We start from the raw sequence: 17459 nt of genomic DNA, 5'->3' as shown, positions 1-17459 counted from the left end.
ATCGCGAGCTTCCCGATAGCTCGAAAGATGGCGTTGTGCTTTTCTGTATCGCGGTGTTAAGGTTCGCCGCGAATTAGTCTTAAGGTGTTTTGAAATCAGTGGGGCCCAGTAGCGCCAGGGCCAGCCGCGGCTGCGGGTTGTTTGAAAGAGCAGCCCAGAGTACCGCGGCCCTGGTATATAAAAGGCCTAGGACGGAACACGACGATTTTAGTCGGTAAGAGTCTGACACTCCCTCACCGCTGCTAACCCACAGCGGGAGGGGTGAACCGAATTCCACGCGGGCGAAGCCGCGGGCGGAAAGCTAGTATCATATATCTAATAAGCTAATCAAGATAGATAGAATATTGGGACAGCCGTTAATGAGTCTGTACAATGTCGGCGCACAATAATTAGATTTTAATAAATATAATAAGTTTACTAGTCTACTGTTCTTGTTTTATTTTCCTAATTCCGGTTTCACCAGCGTCCCGTGGGAACTACTGCCCGTACCGGGATAAAATATAACCTATGTTACTCGGGAAGAGTGTAGCTATCCAACAGTGAAAGAATTTTTCAAATCGGTTCAGTAGTTTTGAACTACTTTCACAGTTCTTAACAGTACCTAGGCAGGCACTCGAAAGAGCTAGTTAGTATGTCTAAAATAAAACAAAATATAACTTAAATAAACATTTATTTTAATGCTAACCATACAGCACACAGTGCGACACTATTCAAATCTTGTGTAGATATATTTAAAAGATACAATTTTTGTATTTTTATCACACACAATATGCATTGGTAACCATTTTTCAAACATTTATTTTGCTGATTGTGCATATAGATATTTATAATGCATACATTTTATCACACAAAGCTTAAACAGTACAAAACTGCATTTTTCTACTTAAATATTTAAATAGGAATGTCATTGTTTTCAATATTCATCATGGAACGGGTAGTCCGGGTGGTAAGTACTGAAAAAAATAAAATAGTCTTAAATACCAGAAGCAGGTTTGTTTAACAAGAAGTACACGGAAATCAACTAGGTACTTAAGTATAGTTATCGGCACGTATATTGAGCTCTCGGCGGAAGAGTGGGGATCGCTTTGCGCACTGTACATTTATGGCAATAAACCAATAAATCACTTCTGCGCAGGTCAGGGCTCAATATCCTTGCCGATAATTATACTTAAGATTATTTTTCCGACCCAAATATCGACCAATAGAATTGCACCATTCGACGTCACGTGGTACAACCTACATGGTATTATACTGAAAATTTTTTGAATATTTTCTCTGGTCGTTGCTACGTCAAACTGACAGGTTGTGGCCGACATTTGGGACGGAAAAATAATCTCCCGAATACCACACGAGCTTCAAAATTATCTGGCATTTCCCTCACCTATCGGAAAATACCCGATAATTTTGAAGCTCTTGTGGTATTATAAGTGATTAATCAAAAGCGCGGCAAAATCGTATTCCTGTCAAACTATAACATGTCACAACATTGTCACAATGACGTTCGAAAAATGAATCCTCCAAGCAGGCTCAATGGCGGGGTGTCTATGGTCGCTCGTTTCTGCTGCCCTCTATGGAACCACTGGCATTATAACAATAGTATTGTTTACATAACGTTAAGCAACTCTAGGCACGGGTAACTCGTGGATGGGTGACCATCTTGTCCTCTATGTTTCGGAAGACACGCTAAATTAGCTCTGCTATCATTTGAATATCTTTGGCAGTCGTTACGGGTATTCAGAAGCCAGTAAGTCTGACTACCAGTCTTACCAAAGGTAGCCCGGGTAACTGGGTTGAGGAGATCAGATAGGCAGTCGCATATAACACACTGGTACTCAGCTGCATCCGGTTAGACTGAAAGCCGACCCCAACATAGTTGAGAAAAGACTAGGCAGTAAGAACTTACTCTCCCATCATGCAGACTCTTCCTTTGCACTCCAGGCTGGCTATTTCCTTGATATCGTCGAGAGTCAGTTGGAAGTCGAAGACGTTGAAGTTTTGAATGATTCGCGACTTTGTCACCGACTTCGGGATCACTACGATGCCGCGGTCGATGGCGTATCTGGGGATTAGAAGAGAGTGTAAAGTTCTATCATCAAGACTATTTCAATGATGATATTAATTTTACATAAGTATAATACATCCACGAATATATCATATCTTAATATTTGTTATCTATTAATCCTGCTTATAGATGCTAAGGATGATGGTACTAATTGTAGGTATAATTATTTATGTTTGTTACTACTTTTCCAAGCAACAACGACTATAAATATTTTTTTATCCATGTGCGGAAAGTAGATATCACGTGACGGGTAAACCGCTAGTAAAAAAATTATAATTAATAAGTTTTTTATTTGCTGGCTTGAACGCGCTTATGCCAGGAACTTTCAGGAAATTTGAAAAATTCTTTCAGTGTTAGAAAGCACATTTATCGAGGGACTTTACCTACTTTTAACCCTGGCTTGAGAACTGACTGATACTTGTGAGATAAATAAATAAATAAAATTATGTCGGGACACAGGACGGCATATAGAAGAGTATGGAAGCAGAAAACATGCTGCCCCGACCATAAATAAAGTTGTGGAAAACGTGGATGATATCTCACCTGATCAGCACCTGCGCGACCGTCTTCCCATACTTATCGGCAATGGTCTTGATCCTGGGATCATCCAACAGCTGAGGGTCACCCGGCTTCGCCCAGGGTCTGTCAGGAGAGCCCAGCGGGGAGTACGCCGTGATGGCAATGTCGTGGAGTTTGCAGAAGTCTATTAGAGGTTGCTGGTTCAAGTAGGGGTGGACTTCGATCTGGAAATTAAAAGATGGAAAGCAAATAAATGAAATGGTGCATCATTCGTCGTCATTTGTCCTTCCTTGCGGTAGTGGTTTTTACTTCATTTTTGAAACTATCTTTCTGAAGGCTAAAGACATATTAGACCCTGTATAATTTTTTGGAAAATATTTTGTCTCGTAAAGTAGATAAGTATGTACCAGAGCTAAACTGGTTTCATATACAAGATCATCAATCATCCCACTGCATGGATCAGGCCTCTGGCCTTGACTTCTCATTCAGAGAAGGAATCAGCTTTAATTCATTACACATAAAAGCCCAGGCCAGGTTTCAAGATGTTCTCCTTCACCTTACTGTCATAGGTGTCTAAGATATACTTAAAAAGTATTGCAAAAGTTAGGTAAGTGTTTATCTGACCTGAAACCTATCCTAAGAGACTGGTCAACTAGTGCATAAACCATTTATTACTCATTCAACTTGTTAATCAGTTATCGCAAATGGCTTATGTATAACATGCTATAAACGAGTTTATTGTCTATCTAAAGGAGCATCTGTTATTCACACTTATGTAATAGCAGATAAGCCTTATCTTCTGTATTATCTGTATTAATGAGATGCGGTGTTTACGACGGCTTATAATAATCCTATTGAGCACTTCATAAAAGTGGAATTTTATAATCAATTGTACGTTGTATTGGAATTCTTTTATTGCACTTCTATCACCTCATTTGATCTCTCTCCGGTGGTGTCGGCTTGTCGTCGCATCGCGCTATGAGAGTGAAGGAATGGAGAGTGCACCGCAGTACAAGCTAATGTGCACTAACTATGTAGGTAAGACTGATCTTTTTATATGAGAACAGCCGCCGTGGCCGATAATCGGCTAGGACGACATTATCTTCTCATCATTAGTAAGGGGTAACCAAGATTAGACTGGTGACTGATTTTTAGTCTTGAGAATGCCAAACGTGAGATAGTCGCGCTCACACATACACGTCAATCTAAGAACCTCTTTTTTAAGTCGGTTAAAAAACTTTTTCAAAAAACTTAAGCCGATTTTGAATAATAAATCTAAAACCTCCTAAGTCTGCCAAATACTATGCTGAAACCCTCATCAAAACATAGGGCAAACTAAAAACCTCCATTTTTTGAAGTCGGTTAAAAAGAAGATACCATACCTGCAACATAGCCGGCTTAATAGTAGCAACTTCAAGCACCCTCTCAATCTGTCTCTTGTTGAAGTTAGACAGGCCGATGCTCCTCGTCAGGCCTTGTTCCACCAGCTTCTCCATGGCCTTGTACGTGTCGACGTAGTCTACGGGAGACGCGATGATCTTGTCGTCTGCGTCTTTGGGGAACAACTCCTCGCCTTCCTGTGAAGAGTAAGAGAGTGAGGATATTGAGAAAACAGGTAGGCACGGCAGCATGGTCAGGAAATGTCTAAACAGTACATGGGCATCGCATTTATAGGTATATAAACCGCTTTCCGGTTCCACCCGCGTCCCGTCGGAACTACTGCTAGTATTGGGATCAAATATAGCCTTTGTTACTCGCAGAAAATGTAGCTTTTTAATGGTGTAAGAATTTTTTAAATCAGTCCCGTAGATTTTGAGTTTTGCCATTACAAACAAGTTTTACTCTTTATAATATAACTAGGTATAGACAAGCTTCCACCCGCTGCCCGAAGGAACTACTTTCCGCAAATGGATAAAAAGTAGCCTTTAACCGCGGGTTCGTGAAACCGCTGGGGGAAGCCACCAAAGAAAAACATTAAAACATGATAAAGAGGCCAAACAGATGAGGATAAAACTTTGCCTATCCAACTAACGATAACAACAACAACTAAAAAAAAGTATTTTTCTTTCTAACGATTCGAGATACCTACATAATATGAGTAAATGTACACGTACATGGTTTTTTGTATGCGTATGGCGTCGTCCTAATTGGCAGCGATCGCACGATGGCGCGATGCGATTTTCATCTAAGACGTCGCCCTAATTGACAGCGATTGTACGATGACACGATGCGTTCTCGTCGTTCGATGAGTTCAAACATACAGATTTCATCAGTGTCCTATTTGAACCTCGCAAGTGAAATAGTGAGATCGTGAGATGAAAAACGCATCACGCCATCGTGCGATCGCTCCCAATTAGGACGACGCCTAAGGGTAGGAGCGGTGGGGCTGCGGGTTGTTCGAAAGAGATACCGCGGCCCTGGTACATAAAAGGCCTACGACGGAACACGACGGTTTTTAGTCAGTAAGAGTCTGACACTCCCTCACCGCGCGTAACCCACAGTGGGAGGAGTCATTTGATGATTTTTGACGTTGTTAAAAAAAAAGAGGGTAGGAGCGGTCAACATTTTCCGATGTCCCCGGGTCATACCAAAGACAATGTACAAACAATCATGCAGGTACATTCACACGAAAACGTATGGTTTATCCGCTTTCGTGGGATAAAACATTTATGGGTATCTGAGTATCTATTGTTATCTTTCAAGATGTTTGCCTACACATGTTTTACTGTCAGTTTTGGAGATGTTATCTATCAGACAAGATACTGACTTGACCTTCAAATAAAAATTTCGTTAGCCACGAGTAATTTTATTTCTCTATCGAATTTGTTGACTCCTATATCTGCTTAACTAGAATTAAACGTACCTAGGTAACTCTATCGCGTTTTCGCGCTAAAACTAGTGATATGTTCCTAATTATCATCCTCCTGAATTTATTCCAATTTTATTTCTGGTCGGCGCAGCATGCTTTCTCCTTCCATACTCTTCTATCTGCCGTCATCTCACAAGTAACATTCTTTCTAACCATATCGACTTCTTCCAGTGTGTGATTCAAAAATGCTCAAACTACTGTACTGACTTAAATACAATTTGACATAAAGATAGTCTAGAGTATGATTAAGGTCATAAGATACTTTTTATCCAGTTGCAGGAAGAAGTTCCCTCAGGAAGCAGGTGAAACAGCAAGTCTAAACTAATATTATAAAGAGGAAATATATTTTGTTTATCTGTACCATAAAGGCTTCGAAACCACTTCATCGATTAAAAAAATTATTTCACTGTTCGGAAGCTAAAGTATCCCAGAATAAGTTAGGCTATATTTTATCCACTTACGAGAAGAAGTTTCCCCGGGAACGCGGGTAAAACCGCGGGGAACAGCTAATTTCTAACATCAGGCCTTACCTTAAAAGCCTGTGGCCAGTGAATCAGGTATAAGTCCAGGTAGTCCAATCCCAGGTTCTGCAGAGTGGTCTTGATAGCTCCTTCCACGAGATCTGGCCGGTGGAATGTGCACCACAACTTGGATGTTATGAAAATGTCTTCCCTGGAAACCGAAATTATACATAATCTTATATACTAAAATAACGGAGTTTTTTTATTTTTGTTTGTTTACTGTACCCTAAAAGGCTTCGGAACTACCGAGTAGATTTGAAAACTGTTGGAAAGCTACACTCTTCCCGAGTAACATAAGCTCATCATCATCATCTCGTGAGTCTTTTCCCAACTATGTCGGGGTCGGCTTCCAGTCTAACCGGATTCAGCTGAGTACCAGCGCTTTACAAGGAGCGACTGCCCTATCTGACCTCCTCAACCCAGTTACCTGGGCAACCCAATACCCCTTGGTAAGACTGGTTTGACTTACTGGCTTCTGACTACCCCAACATAAGCTACATATATTTAATCTGGGTACGGGAAAAGGCTTCTCGCGGGCCACGGGCGCAGATGGAATCGAGAGAAAAACAGCTAAGTAGTACCTACCACTTGTAAAATTAATTGTTTTTATCCATTTTGTAATTGATAACATTAACATTTTCCATTTACAGTAAACGAGTCATTCACATTATTTGAAATGGAAAATTTCAAGATGGCGGATCTATTTCCAGTTTTTGTATCGATAATTGTTAGCTATGGCGTCAACTAGGTACCTAACTACTTACTTATAAGAATGATGAGAAGAACATTCAAGACTTTTAATTAATTCTTTGTAAAAATGATTATTGCCAATTAACTTCTTAGTGGTTGAATCACCTGCATCTCAAGTACCTACGCGGGTTGATTTCAGGTCAAGCAAGTACCTAGGGTCATTATAATACACTAGCTACTGCCAGCGGTTTCACCCGCATCCCGTGGGAACTACTTCCCGTACCGGTAGCCTATAGCCTTCCTCGATAAATGGGCTATCTAACACTGAAAGAAATTTTCAAATCGGACCAGTAGTTCCTGAGATTAGCGCGTTCAAACAAACAAACAAACTCTTCAGCTTTATAATATTAGTATAGATTTACTTTTCCAGTGACACAATGACTATGTGAAGGTGCTGCCGGTCTGTGGATCATCCTGATAGAAGGGAAATCGGGTTGAGGAGGTCAGACAGGCAGTCGCTCCTTGTGGCACACTGGTACTCAGCCTCATCCGGTTAGACTGGAAGCCGACCCCAACATAGTTGCGAAAAGGCTCAAATCTGCCTAAATGATGAAGCACACCTAAATACTTTGTACATTTATTTGTGTGTGTACGATTGCATGATCGTATCAAGGAAATATCAGCTACTAAAAGTATGAACAAAGTGTGAACTGCCATTGTTTGCCGATTTAAGTGTGTTTTGGTTGTAAAAACTCTAATTAAATAGCCAGGACTTGTAACACACGTTTACTGCGACTGAAATGTCGAATATACTTCTACTAATATATTGAATCGAACCTGGGGCTCGATTCTTCTAATTTTACTTTTATTAAGCGACATACGATCCAATCACGACTCGATTACGATTGAAGCGTATGTGGCATTTTAGTATTTTTTCTTTTAATTAAAAGTTTTTATTCTTTTCTGTGATTCAATAATGTCTGCAAATGATTTAGAGACCAAATGGCAGACCAATCGCAAACCAATCGAATGTCGTTGGAATACGATTGGTCTTATACTAGTAGCAGAATGTTAAAACTGCTATTTTGATTCAATTTCTATTCAATTTTGACATTATTAGCTTAGCAGAATCGGGCCCCAGGTGGGGTTTCACGGGCGGGGCAGACCTTGGGTGCGAGTGAGAGACCATGTCCCACCTCATCGCATGTCCACTGTGCCCTGAAACTTGCTCGCGACAGGACCTCATGAGTGCATCCGGCCGTGCTCTCGCTGTGGCGGCATATTGGGCTGACAAAGTGTAGTCTACGAACTACGAACAAGAACTACTTATCTATAACACTAAATTAGGTACCTACTCTGTTTCTTTAATTTAGCTAACAATTTTACTTTAAACTTTTATTTGTATCCGATAAATAAAATTATTCGTAATCTATGTACAGCGACCTAGTTGGAATTAAAATAAATTATTTAACCAATAGTTTTAAAGAAAATTCTTCTAATTTCGTATTTATTCCCTCTGATATTTATTTTTTAAACTGGTTTGACGAGTAGGTCATCGAATTTCAGAAACACTAGAGCTCAAATTACTCTTATCTATCCTATATGGGCCTTATGCCAGCAGTTTCACCCATGTGCAGTGGAAAGTATATAGGAAAGTACCACCAGAATGCAGATAAAATATAGCCATGTCTTAACAGGTATCTGTGGAGATCTAAGGGGGAGGCCTATGTTCAGCAGTGGACGTCCTATGGCTGAGATGATGATGATGATAGCCATTTCACCCGGGAATAATACGGCTTCTTAACACATTCACTGCGGCAGCGTTAAATCTAAACTTTCTACTAGTGCGATACGAGACAAATGCTGCCCGTATCTATATTTCCTGATATGCGTTACGGCTTCTATTTTGCCGTACCAGAACCTGACTTTCAAAGCCTATACAGACGTGGAAACCACCTATATCAATGGTATTTATCAACAAATCGATAGACTATATCCTTGTATATACCTAGCTGCAGTCGCCCCGGGTTCTCTGTTATACTTTGAAAGATACAGAGATTTTTCAAAATCTTTCATTCGCGGCAATATATATGCCGTACAGCGTAGAAGCGAAAAAATGCTAGGGATGGGGTTTACTTCTGGAATGATAGTCGATAGTTTAAAAATATTTTTTATTGTAGATAAAATATTCATATTTATCAGTGTTATATTATTATATAAATCAACATAATTATGTAACCTAATTATATAAAATGTATAAATATGTATTTATATTCTACCACAATCACACTATAGCGCCACCTAGTCCCAAATACATATAATACATAGTATAGTTAGAAAATACACCCAGACCAAGACAACTAGACAAAGAATGTTTGATTTGTGTGGGAATCTAACCCACAACCACTACGCCAACAGACCAATTAAAAAAAAAAAAAACTATTAAAGGACGTGTATGAAACTTAGTAAGTAGGTAGTTATTCCACTGAATTATTTTCACACTTGACATCTTTGGCATCAAGATGATGATTTCCCCTCTCTCTCTCTACTCAAATCCAGTTTTTTATGTGAACGTCTCATTGTAGCAGAACCGCGTAATATTTTTCACAAAAAATATTGTTACGTCTTGCTTACGGCCAGCACTAGCGCACACTGAACCGCCGCGCGGACGCATGCAGTGTGGTGCGGGGTTGGGGGGGTACGGCAAGATATTCGCCGTACCGCACTGAATGAAAATAATTATTTTACTGTGCGTTACGGCAACTATTTTGCCGTATATTGTTAGTGTACAATATTATTATATTAAAAGCAACAATATTGAAAATATCACTATCTCATTCCTACGCGCAAGGGAACTTAGATAAATCGCCCCCGCACAGTACGCAAAACAAGGACAACGAGCTACCGCACTAGCTGAGAGTCAAATACGGCCAAATACTTGCCGTAACGCAGTGAATGTGTTAACAGTGAATTTTTTTTTTGAAAAGTAGTTATTTTGGAAAAGGCTCAGAGGATGATACCAAAAAAATCTTGTTAAAAAAGATACTTTTGAAGAAAAAGAAGTGTCTTTGGTACCTTCATAATATTAGTAGATTCATCATCTCAGCCGGCGGACGTCCACTGCTGAACATAGGCCCCCCCCTTAGATCTCCACAGATACTGTTGGAGGCGACCTGCATCCAGCTTCTTCCGGCAACCTTTATAAGGTCGTCTGTCCACCTTGTTGGTGGACGTCCTACGCTACGTAGTTAGCAGATTACTAACCTTTTAATAACTCCTTCATTGAACTTGGTCTTGAGTGCCTCACCGACTTCCTTCTCGTTCAGGTAGATGTGAGCGCAGTCGATGTGACGGTACCCAGCATCGATGGCATCTTTCACGGCTTCAGTAACTTGACCAGGCTGGGACTGTTGGAGAGAAAAAAGAAAATATATTTTAATAAAGTCTCTAGTATGTGTCTAGCCTTTTCCCAACCATGTTGGGGTTGGATTCCTGTCTAACTTAAGCTGAGAACCAGTGTGTTACAAGGAGCGACTGTCTAATTGACCTTGTCCAACAGTGTAAGTCAGCTGAAAAGACGAAAAAACTTATTATCTGCCTAGTCTTTTCCCTTTTTATTGGGATCAGCTTAACGGTATGCAGCTGCAACAGCCTATCTGACCCCATCAACCCAGTTACTGAGGTAACTGCAAAATATACAAATTGTGAAACATTGTAAGCACGAAAAAAATAAAATATATTCTTTTTTATAATGATAATGTTTGGTAGCGTTTCAATCTCTCTCTTTCCTGGTATGTATCCTACATGGTGGTGGGGTCAGCTTTCCTAATTTTTCTTCTCCACTTCGCTCTATTTACGACATCGCTTTCGGCTACCAATATAATTTATATCAAATTGATATTGAATCCAGTTAACAAACTCAATAAATCAGTTTTTACCCAAATAATCTTTTTATTATCATGATAAAAGTTTTTCTAAGTAAATACAATACTTATATAATTTATTATGATAACAATGCCTACATTATCAGAGTTTATTTTAAAATCAATAGATCTATTATCTGTCTACAATATGGCAACCTTGAATTTATCCAGGCTAGTCAAACATGCTATAGTTGTTTATTTAATGCTATTTCAAACCAGTTTATGCCGAACTGCCCTTAGGAAAAAGGTTAGGAAATACCTAACAGCAACAAAATTATTGTTGACTAAATGTTTTCCCAGTTTAAAATAAAATATAGCCTATGTTACTCGGGAAGAGTGTAGCTTTCCAACAGTGAAAGAATTTTAAAATCGGTTCGGAAGTTTCGGAGCAAATAAACAAAGAAAAGAAATATTCCATTCCTCTTTATTATATTAGTATAGAAGAAGATCCTCCTTGTTTCGGAAACTTTAAATTGGTGGGTCCCGGTTGTCAAAAAGTCAGCCAAAAGTCTAACATCCAGTCTTACTAAGGGGTATCGGGTTGCCCCTGTAACTAGGTTGAGGTAGGCAGTCGCTTCTTCTGGCACACTGGTACTCAGCTGCATACGGTTAGACTGGAAGCCGACCCCAACATAGTTATGAAAAGGCTCGGCAGATGAAGTGAATGACAAAAAAATGTTATAGGTCAAATAATACTGGTCTAAATTTAATTCTACCTATGTTCAAACATTATTTTTACCCCCATATGCCACCCAACATCAATTTTCCTGCAATTTTGAAACCCATAGAATATTCAAAGAACCAATTTAAAAAAAAATACGCCTACATAGCAAAGAAAATTGATTTCAAATATTTTATCAGCTTTAAAGTGGGTATAATCGGTTTAAAATTGGTCTTCTATTTACTATGTATCATTTTCTTGGTATACCGTAGAAATAATAAATGAAGATCAAGCATTTTATTTTTTATATAGGTTTTTGAATTTAAGATATTGTTTCACGATTATAAAAGTACAGATTTTTTTTTTACATTTACAGTTACTGTTACAGCCTTTGTATCGTCCCACTGCTGGGCTGCGGCCTCCTCTCACACGGAGAAGGATTGAGCATTAATCACCACGCTTGCTCAATGCGGGTTGCTGGATGTCAGACTATATAATCCAGGTTTCCTCAAGATGTTTTCCTTCACCTTTTTATCAGCCATTGGTGTCCAAGATATACTAAGAAAGTATATACAAACTTAGAAAATTTGCATTGGTACCTACTTGCCTGACCGGGGTATATCAGAGTGACATATAGGCAATTGTTTATCCATTTGCGGAAATAGTTCCCTCGCGAAATCTCGGTCGGTTCTGAACATTTGTGTGCCCAAGGACATTTTAAGCATATGACTGTGAGACATTAAGAATGGAAAATACCCATGTCATGTCGTGTTTTTATAGTAAAACATGTGTTAAAATATAACCAAGGTCATATCGACTATTATTTTTATAAAAAGTTTCGATACGTATTATTATTTAGATCTCAACTAATACATATACAGTGGAAACATTTTTGGTTTTGTTTGTACCCTAAAGGCTCCGAAACTACCAAACCAATTTGAAAAATTCTTTCACTGTTGGGGCGCTACACTCTTCCCGAGTAACATAGGCTATATTTTATCCCGGTAGGTACGGGCAGTAGTTACAGCACGAAAACGCTAGAAGGTATTGTTTAATTTAATTCAAATTGCATACGAACTCATATCAACTTCAAGGCTGAACGTTTCCGTCTGATGAAGGCCAGGCTCCGACAAACACTGCTCCAAACCATGACAGGATCTGAAACGTTCCAGTCAAATTATTTGGAGAACCGATTTGCCGCCGTGGAAACCACAACAGACGTTAACCAGAACCACGAATATGTGGTTCGGATCCTCAGGGAGGAAGGTTCGAGATTCTGTAACATGCAGCGTAAGGGCAAGAAATCAAAGCTTTCGGAAGAGACATTAGGGCTTATGAAGAAACGACGTGAAAACCCGCCTGTCACTTCGTCAGCTCAGCGGGCTCTAAACCAAGAGATCAACAAGCACGTACGACGCGACCTCCGGTGCTCCAATACTCTGGACATTGAAAGAGCAATTGAGCTGAATCGGGGGTCAAAGGTGTTCGTACAATCTCTTGGAAGAAGCCACTTGACGAAGCTGACCACAACAAGTGGAGAAGTCGTTTCTTCGGTGCCGGCAGTCCTTTCGGAAGTGGAAAATTTCTATGGCCGGTTATACGCATCGCATGCATCTCGACCTGATCCCGGAAATGAGGATTCTAGAGCCACATTAACACGCCATTTCACCGAAGACCTGGCAGAAGTCAGCAGTGGCGAGATCGAGATCGCTCTGAGACAGCTCAAAATGGAAAAGCCCTGGCGAGGATGGCATTACAACAGAGCTTTTAAAAGCAGGAGGCAAGCCCGTACTGGGGAGCTCCAGAAGCTTTTAATGCCGTCCTCTTTGAAGGGAGAACTCCAGAGGCGTGGAGTAGGAGTGTTGTCGTCCTGTTCTTCAAAGGGAGACAAAACCCAGTTGAAGAACTATCGACCCATTTCCTCCTAAGCCACGTATATAAGCTGTTCTCAAGAGTGATCACGAACCGACTTGCGCGAAGACTCGACGAATTCCAACCACCGGAGCAGGCTGGGTTTCGGAGCGGATACGGCACCATAGACCACATCCACACAGTGCGGCAGATTATACAGAAGACCGAAGAGTATAATCAGCCCCTGTGTCTAGCATTTGTGGACTATGAGAAGGCCTTTGACTCGGTTGAAATCTGGTCTGTTCTGGAGTCCCTGCAGCGTTGTCAAGTAGATTGGCGATACATCCAAGTGATGAGATGTCTCTACGAAGCCGCTACAATGTCTGTCCAAGTACAGAATCAGCAAACAAGGCCCATACCGTTGCATCGAGGAGTGAGACAAGGGGATGTTATTTCCCGAAACTGTTCACTAATGCAATGGAGGATATGTTCAAGACGCTGAACTGGAAAGGACGCGGCATCAACATCAATGGCGAACACATCTCTCACTTGAGATTTGCTGACGATATCGTCATCATGGCGGAAACGCTGCAGGACCTACAACAGATGCTGAACGACTTGGCTGAATCTTCTCTACGCATCGGCCTACGGATGAACTTGGACAAAACCAAGGTCATGTTCAATGAACATGTTCTACCGGAACCGATTGCGATACACGGCGCCGTTCTCGAAGTTGTTCGGAAATATGTATACCTCGGGCAGACATTGCAGTTAGGTAGAAACAACTTTGAGGACGAGGTGAATAGGAGAATTCAGTTGGGTTGGGCTGCATTTGGGAAGCTACGTCGAGTCCTAACATCGTCGATCCCACAGTGCCTAAAGACAAAAGTCTTCAATCAGTGCGTCCTACCTGTCATGACCTACGGAGCCGAAACGTGGACACTGACGGTACGGCTGGTCCACAAGTTTAAAGTCGCTCAGCGGGCTATGGAAAGAGCTATGCTCGGCGTTTCTCTGAGGGATCGCATCAGAAATGAGGTAATCCGTCAGAGAACCAAGGTCATCGACATAGCCTACCGAATCAGCAAGCTGAAGTGGCAGTGGGCTGGCCATATTAGCCGAAGAACCGATAACCGTTGGGGTAAACGAGTTCTAGAGTGGAGACCACGCCTCGGCAAACGTAGTGTAGGACGTCCTCGGGCACGGTGGAGTGATGACTTGCGCAAGACGGCTGGCAGGAGCTGGATGCGAGAAGCCGAAAATAGATCTCAGTGGCGTGCACTTGGAGAGGCCTATGTCCAGCAGTGGACTGCGATAGGCTGATGATGATGATGATGATGCATACGAACTTATTTTACAAGGTTTTCAATGCGATCGCGAAAAAGTAATTTATTTTATATCAGTATTTTAATCATGTGAATAATAATATGTTCACTTAGAGTGTGTAACATTTATTTAATTAATTGAAAATACCGGTTTATAATCGCTAAGTAATAAAACTGACATTTTGCTTTGTTTATTATGCCTTTTGTGTAGGTTATTTGTGCAAAATTAATTGAAAATGTTATAGGTACTGAAATTATCACTAATTAGCCGTTTTCCCGCGATTTCACTCACGGCTCTTGGGAACTACTAAATATAGCCTCAGGAAGAATTTTTCAAAGCGGTTCAGTAGTTTTGGCGCCTATAGGATACAAACAAACGCTTCTTCTTTACAATGTTCTAGAAGTACCTAAAGATGTTTTTCTAATTGAAAATGATTCACTGAAATTATAATTTATCCTCTTTTTAAGCCCCACCGACGACGCAAAAAAGGTTCAGACGAAGTCAGATAGGCAGTCGCTCCTTGTAAAACACTGATAAAAAAATAATATGAGTAGACCTACTTATTTAAAAACTCTCCTTGCAATATTATTATGTACCTTCCTACCTATCACTTAATCAAGAAACAAAAAGAAAGAAAAACCATTCATTTGGACTCAATTTTTTTGGGTTCCTTTTCTGAAAACAGGTAAAGACGGAACCAATATAAGATCACTTTGATATCCTATCAGCACGTTTTATTTTAAGGGTTGTTTACACTATATTACTACATAGGTATACTTAACGATAAAAAAACCAACCCCCTCAACCCAGTTACCCGGGTAACCCAATACCCTTTGCTTAGACTGGTGTCAGACTTACTGGCTTCTGACTACCCGTAACGAATTACCGGCCGGTTATGGTATGGTTAACGTTATCATTTTGCACTTAATTGCCAATTTTCCATACAACTAAATACTTAATAATTGATTAATTATCATGCAAAGATTGAAAGGTATTTTTCGATATTTATCTACTAGTAATATCAATGAAAATCTACATATTTAACGGTTAAAATACACGCTTAAAACGCCGGCTAAAATTATGCAACGAACATCTGTGTATACCATAATTATTACGAACACAAACTCAGTCTACTTTAACCCAATATAAAACCTACTAAAATAACCTAAAAATTATGAAGTTTTAACTTACTTTCCAAGTTCCCAGTCCAAGTACAGGGCACGTACGTCCGTTGTTCAAAATAATCGGTACATTAGCTGCCATTTTGTAAAACGTGTGTCTCTCACGACGAATGAAACACTACTGATGAATTACAAGGAATGAATGCGTTGTTTGGCTACTTGATAATAAGGTGTGGTTCCAACAACGCGACTGCGCGAATGTGTGCTCATTTAGTTTAGTTGAAGGAGAATTACTTTAGCTTTTAGCTAAGTGGTTTTATTGTCAACAAGGTGATGTATTAAGTTGAGATGGTGTGTGGTTCTGAGAATACGGATAAGAAAACGAAGATTTTTTTGCAAAAAATGTTATTGAACCTAATATATTAATTATTTTATTGATCTACACACCTAATTAATTTACTTATTACAAACTTTTTAGCTATTAATGAGTAAGCGAAGTTTTTATCTAAATAAATAAATCTCGTGAGCCTTGAGAAAAAACTTGCAGAAAACAAATGTAGTAATTTAATTTTGAAGGGTAAAAGTACTATTAAGTAATATAATGGTCATAAAATAAAAATACTATCCTTCTAAAACTACAACAACTATCATCAAAAATCACTGTTAAATTACTATAAAAGCTAAACATCTCGGCGTCCTGTCATCAAAATAACATTAAAGGTAGAATTCCGTGGGTCGCGGCTTACGCAGCCGCGCGCGGCTTACGACAGTCGTCGGCCGCGCGCGACAATAGACGAATTTCGTAAGCCGCGCGCGGCATTGTGTTGAAATTAGTAGATTTTGTTCGTCCGTTCCCTCTAGTCGAAGTGCTAATTGATATCCTTGAAGAAGAAAAGGATGACGTATTGCTGTGGCTGTATTATGAAAATAGATTATAACCAATCAACCCTATTTTTAAAAAGTAGAAATGATGAAGGATACTACCCAATACTGATTCAAAAGCATTTGTATTGTAATGAAAACAAAAGGAAGTTTTGCCGACTAAATAAAAAACAATTCAATTCTGGTTTTACTAAAATTATACATATAGATGTTACTAAGCGCTAGACCATGTTGAGATGCATACGGCCGCGCGCGGCTTACGAAATTCGTCGGACGCGCGCGACTGTCGCGAGCCTCGGCAGCGGTGCCATACATTTTCATAGGTTGACTATTGTCGCGCGCGGCCGACGACTGTCGTAAGCCGCGCGCGGCTGTCGTAGCCGCTATCCACGGAATTCTACCTTTACTTATTTGTTTTATCCTGATAACCAATAAAGTTGACGATTAATTTAATTAAGCCACAAGAGTCGCGACATTAAAACCAGATGTAGTATAATCTATAAATAGATAGAATAGATAGAAATCTAGACAGATATAACTCCGGATATTGGACATAATCCAGACAAACACATGCCTAGCTCAAAATAAACTACATTGGTTGGAAACTGTACATATTATGCAATTGGCAACAACCACTGTTTTGGGTTGAAGAACTGCGGTGTGGAAAAACACTGGACAAACTCGGCTTTTTGTCTGTTTGTGTGAAGCTCCGAAACTACTAAACCGATACGAAAAATTCTTTCATTGTTGGAAAGCTACACTATTTCCGAGTAACATAGGCTATATTTTATCCCGGTACGGGCAATAATTCCCACGGGACGCGGGTGTAACTATATTATTCAATTGAAAACAATCATTGTTGTAGGTTGAAGAACTGTGAATGGAAAAACACTGGACAAATGGGCTTTGAATAACCTTGAATTATGACGGAAATGTTACATTATTTTTAATTGTTCAAATCTCATCAAATATCAATCTTATCATAGTGATCTACATAGTTTCTGGCAGATTCTTGTGTGTGTATTTAATCTTTT

The 17459-nt window shown here is 39.8% G+C and overlaps 1 protein-coding gene across 1 annotated transcript; it reads right to left on the bottom strand.

The window, feature by feature from the left end:
- Window positions 1-653: 653 nt before the first annotated feature.
- On the bottom strand, window positions 654-15773 carry LOC110383177 (aldo-keto reductase family 1 member B1). The gene is made up of 7 exons (XM_064042894.1): window positions 15614-15773; window positions 9926-10068; window positions 5981-6122; window positions 3964-4158; window positions 2606-2805; window positions 1904-2059; window positions 654-953 (listed from the first exon to the last, which is right to left on the bottom strand). The coding sequence occupies exons 1-7, from the start codon at window positions 15683-15685 to the stop codon at window positions 914-916; spliced, it is 948 nt and encodes a 315-aa protein (XP_063898964.1). The 5' UTR covers window positions 15686-15773; the 3' UTR covers window positions 654-913.
- Between the last annotated feature and the right edge of the window lie 1686 nt (window positions 15774-17459).

The sequence above is a fragment of the Helicoverpa armigera genome, chromosome 30 (assembly GCF_030705265.1).
Source record: "Helicoverpa armigera isolate CAAS_96S chromosome 30, ASM3070526v1, whole genome shotgun sequence".
Lineage (NCBI taxonomy): Eukaryota > Metazoa > Arthropoda > Insecta > Lepidoptera > Noctuidae > Helicoverpa > Helicoverpa armigera.
The sequence above is the reverse complement of the archived record's forward strand: the minus strand, read 5'-3'. Positions and strand labels throughout refer to the sequence as shown.

What these genes read in the sequence shown, in the direction of transcription:
- LOC110383177 (XM_064042894.1), bottom strand. Translation starts at nt 15,685, where the DNA reads ATGGCAGCTAATGTACCGATTATTTTGAACAACGGACGTACGTGCCCT. An exon ending in TTGGACTGGGAACTTGGAAA is followed by an intron (nt 10,069 to 15,613) that starts GTAAGTTAAAAC and finishes TCTCTCCAACAG; the next exon opens with TCCCAGCCTGGTCAAGTTAC. An exon ending in TTAAGCCGGCTATGTTGCAG is followed by an intron (nt 2,806 to 3,963) that starts GTATGGTATCTT and finishes TTTAATTTCCAG; the next exon opens with ATCGAAGTCCACCCCTACTT.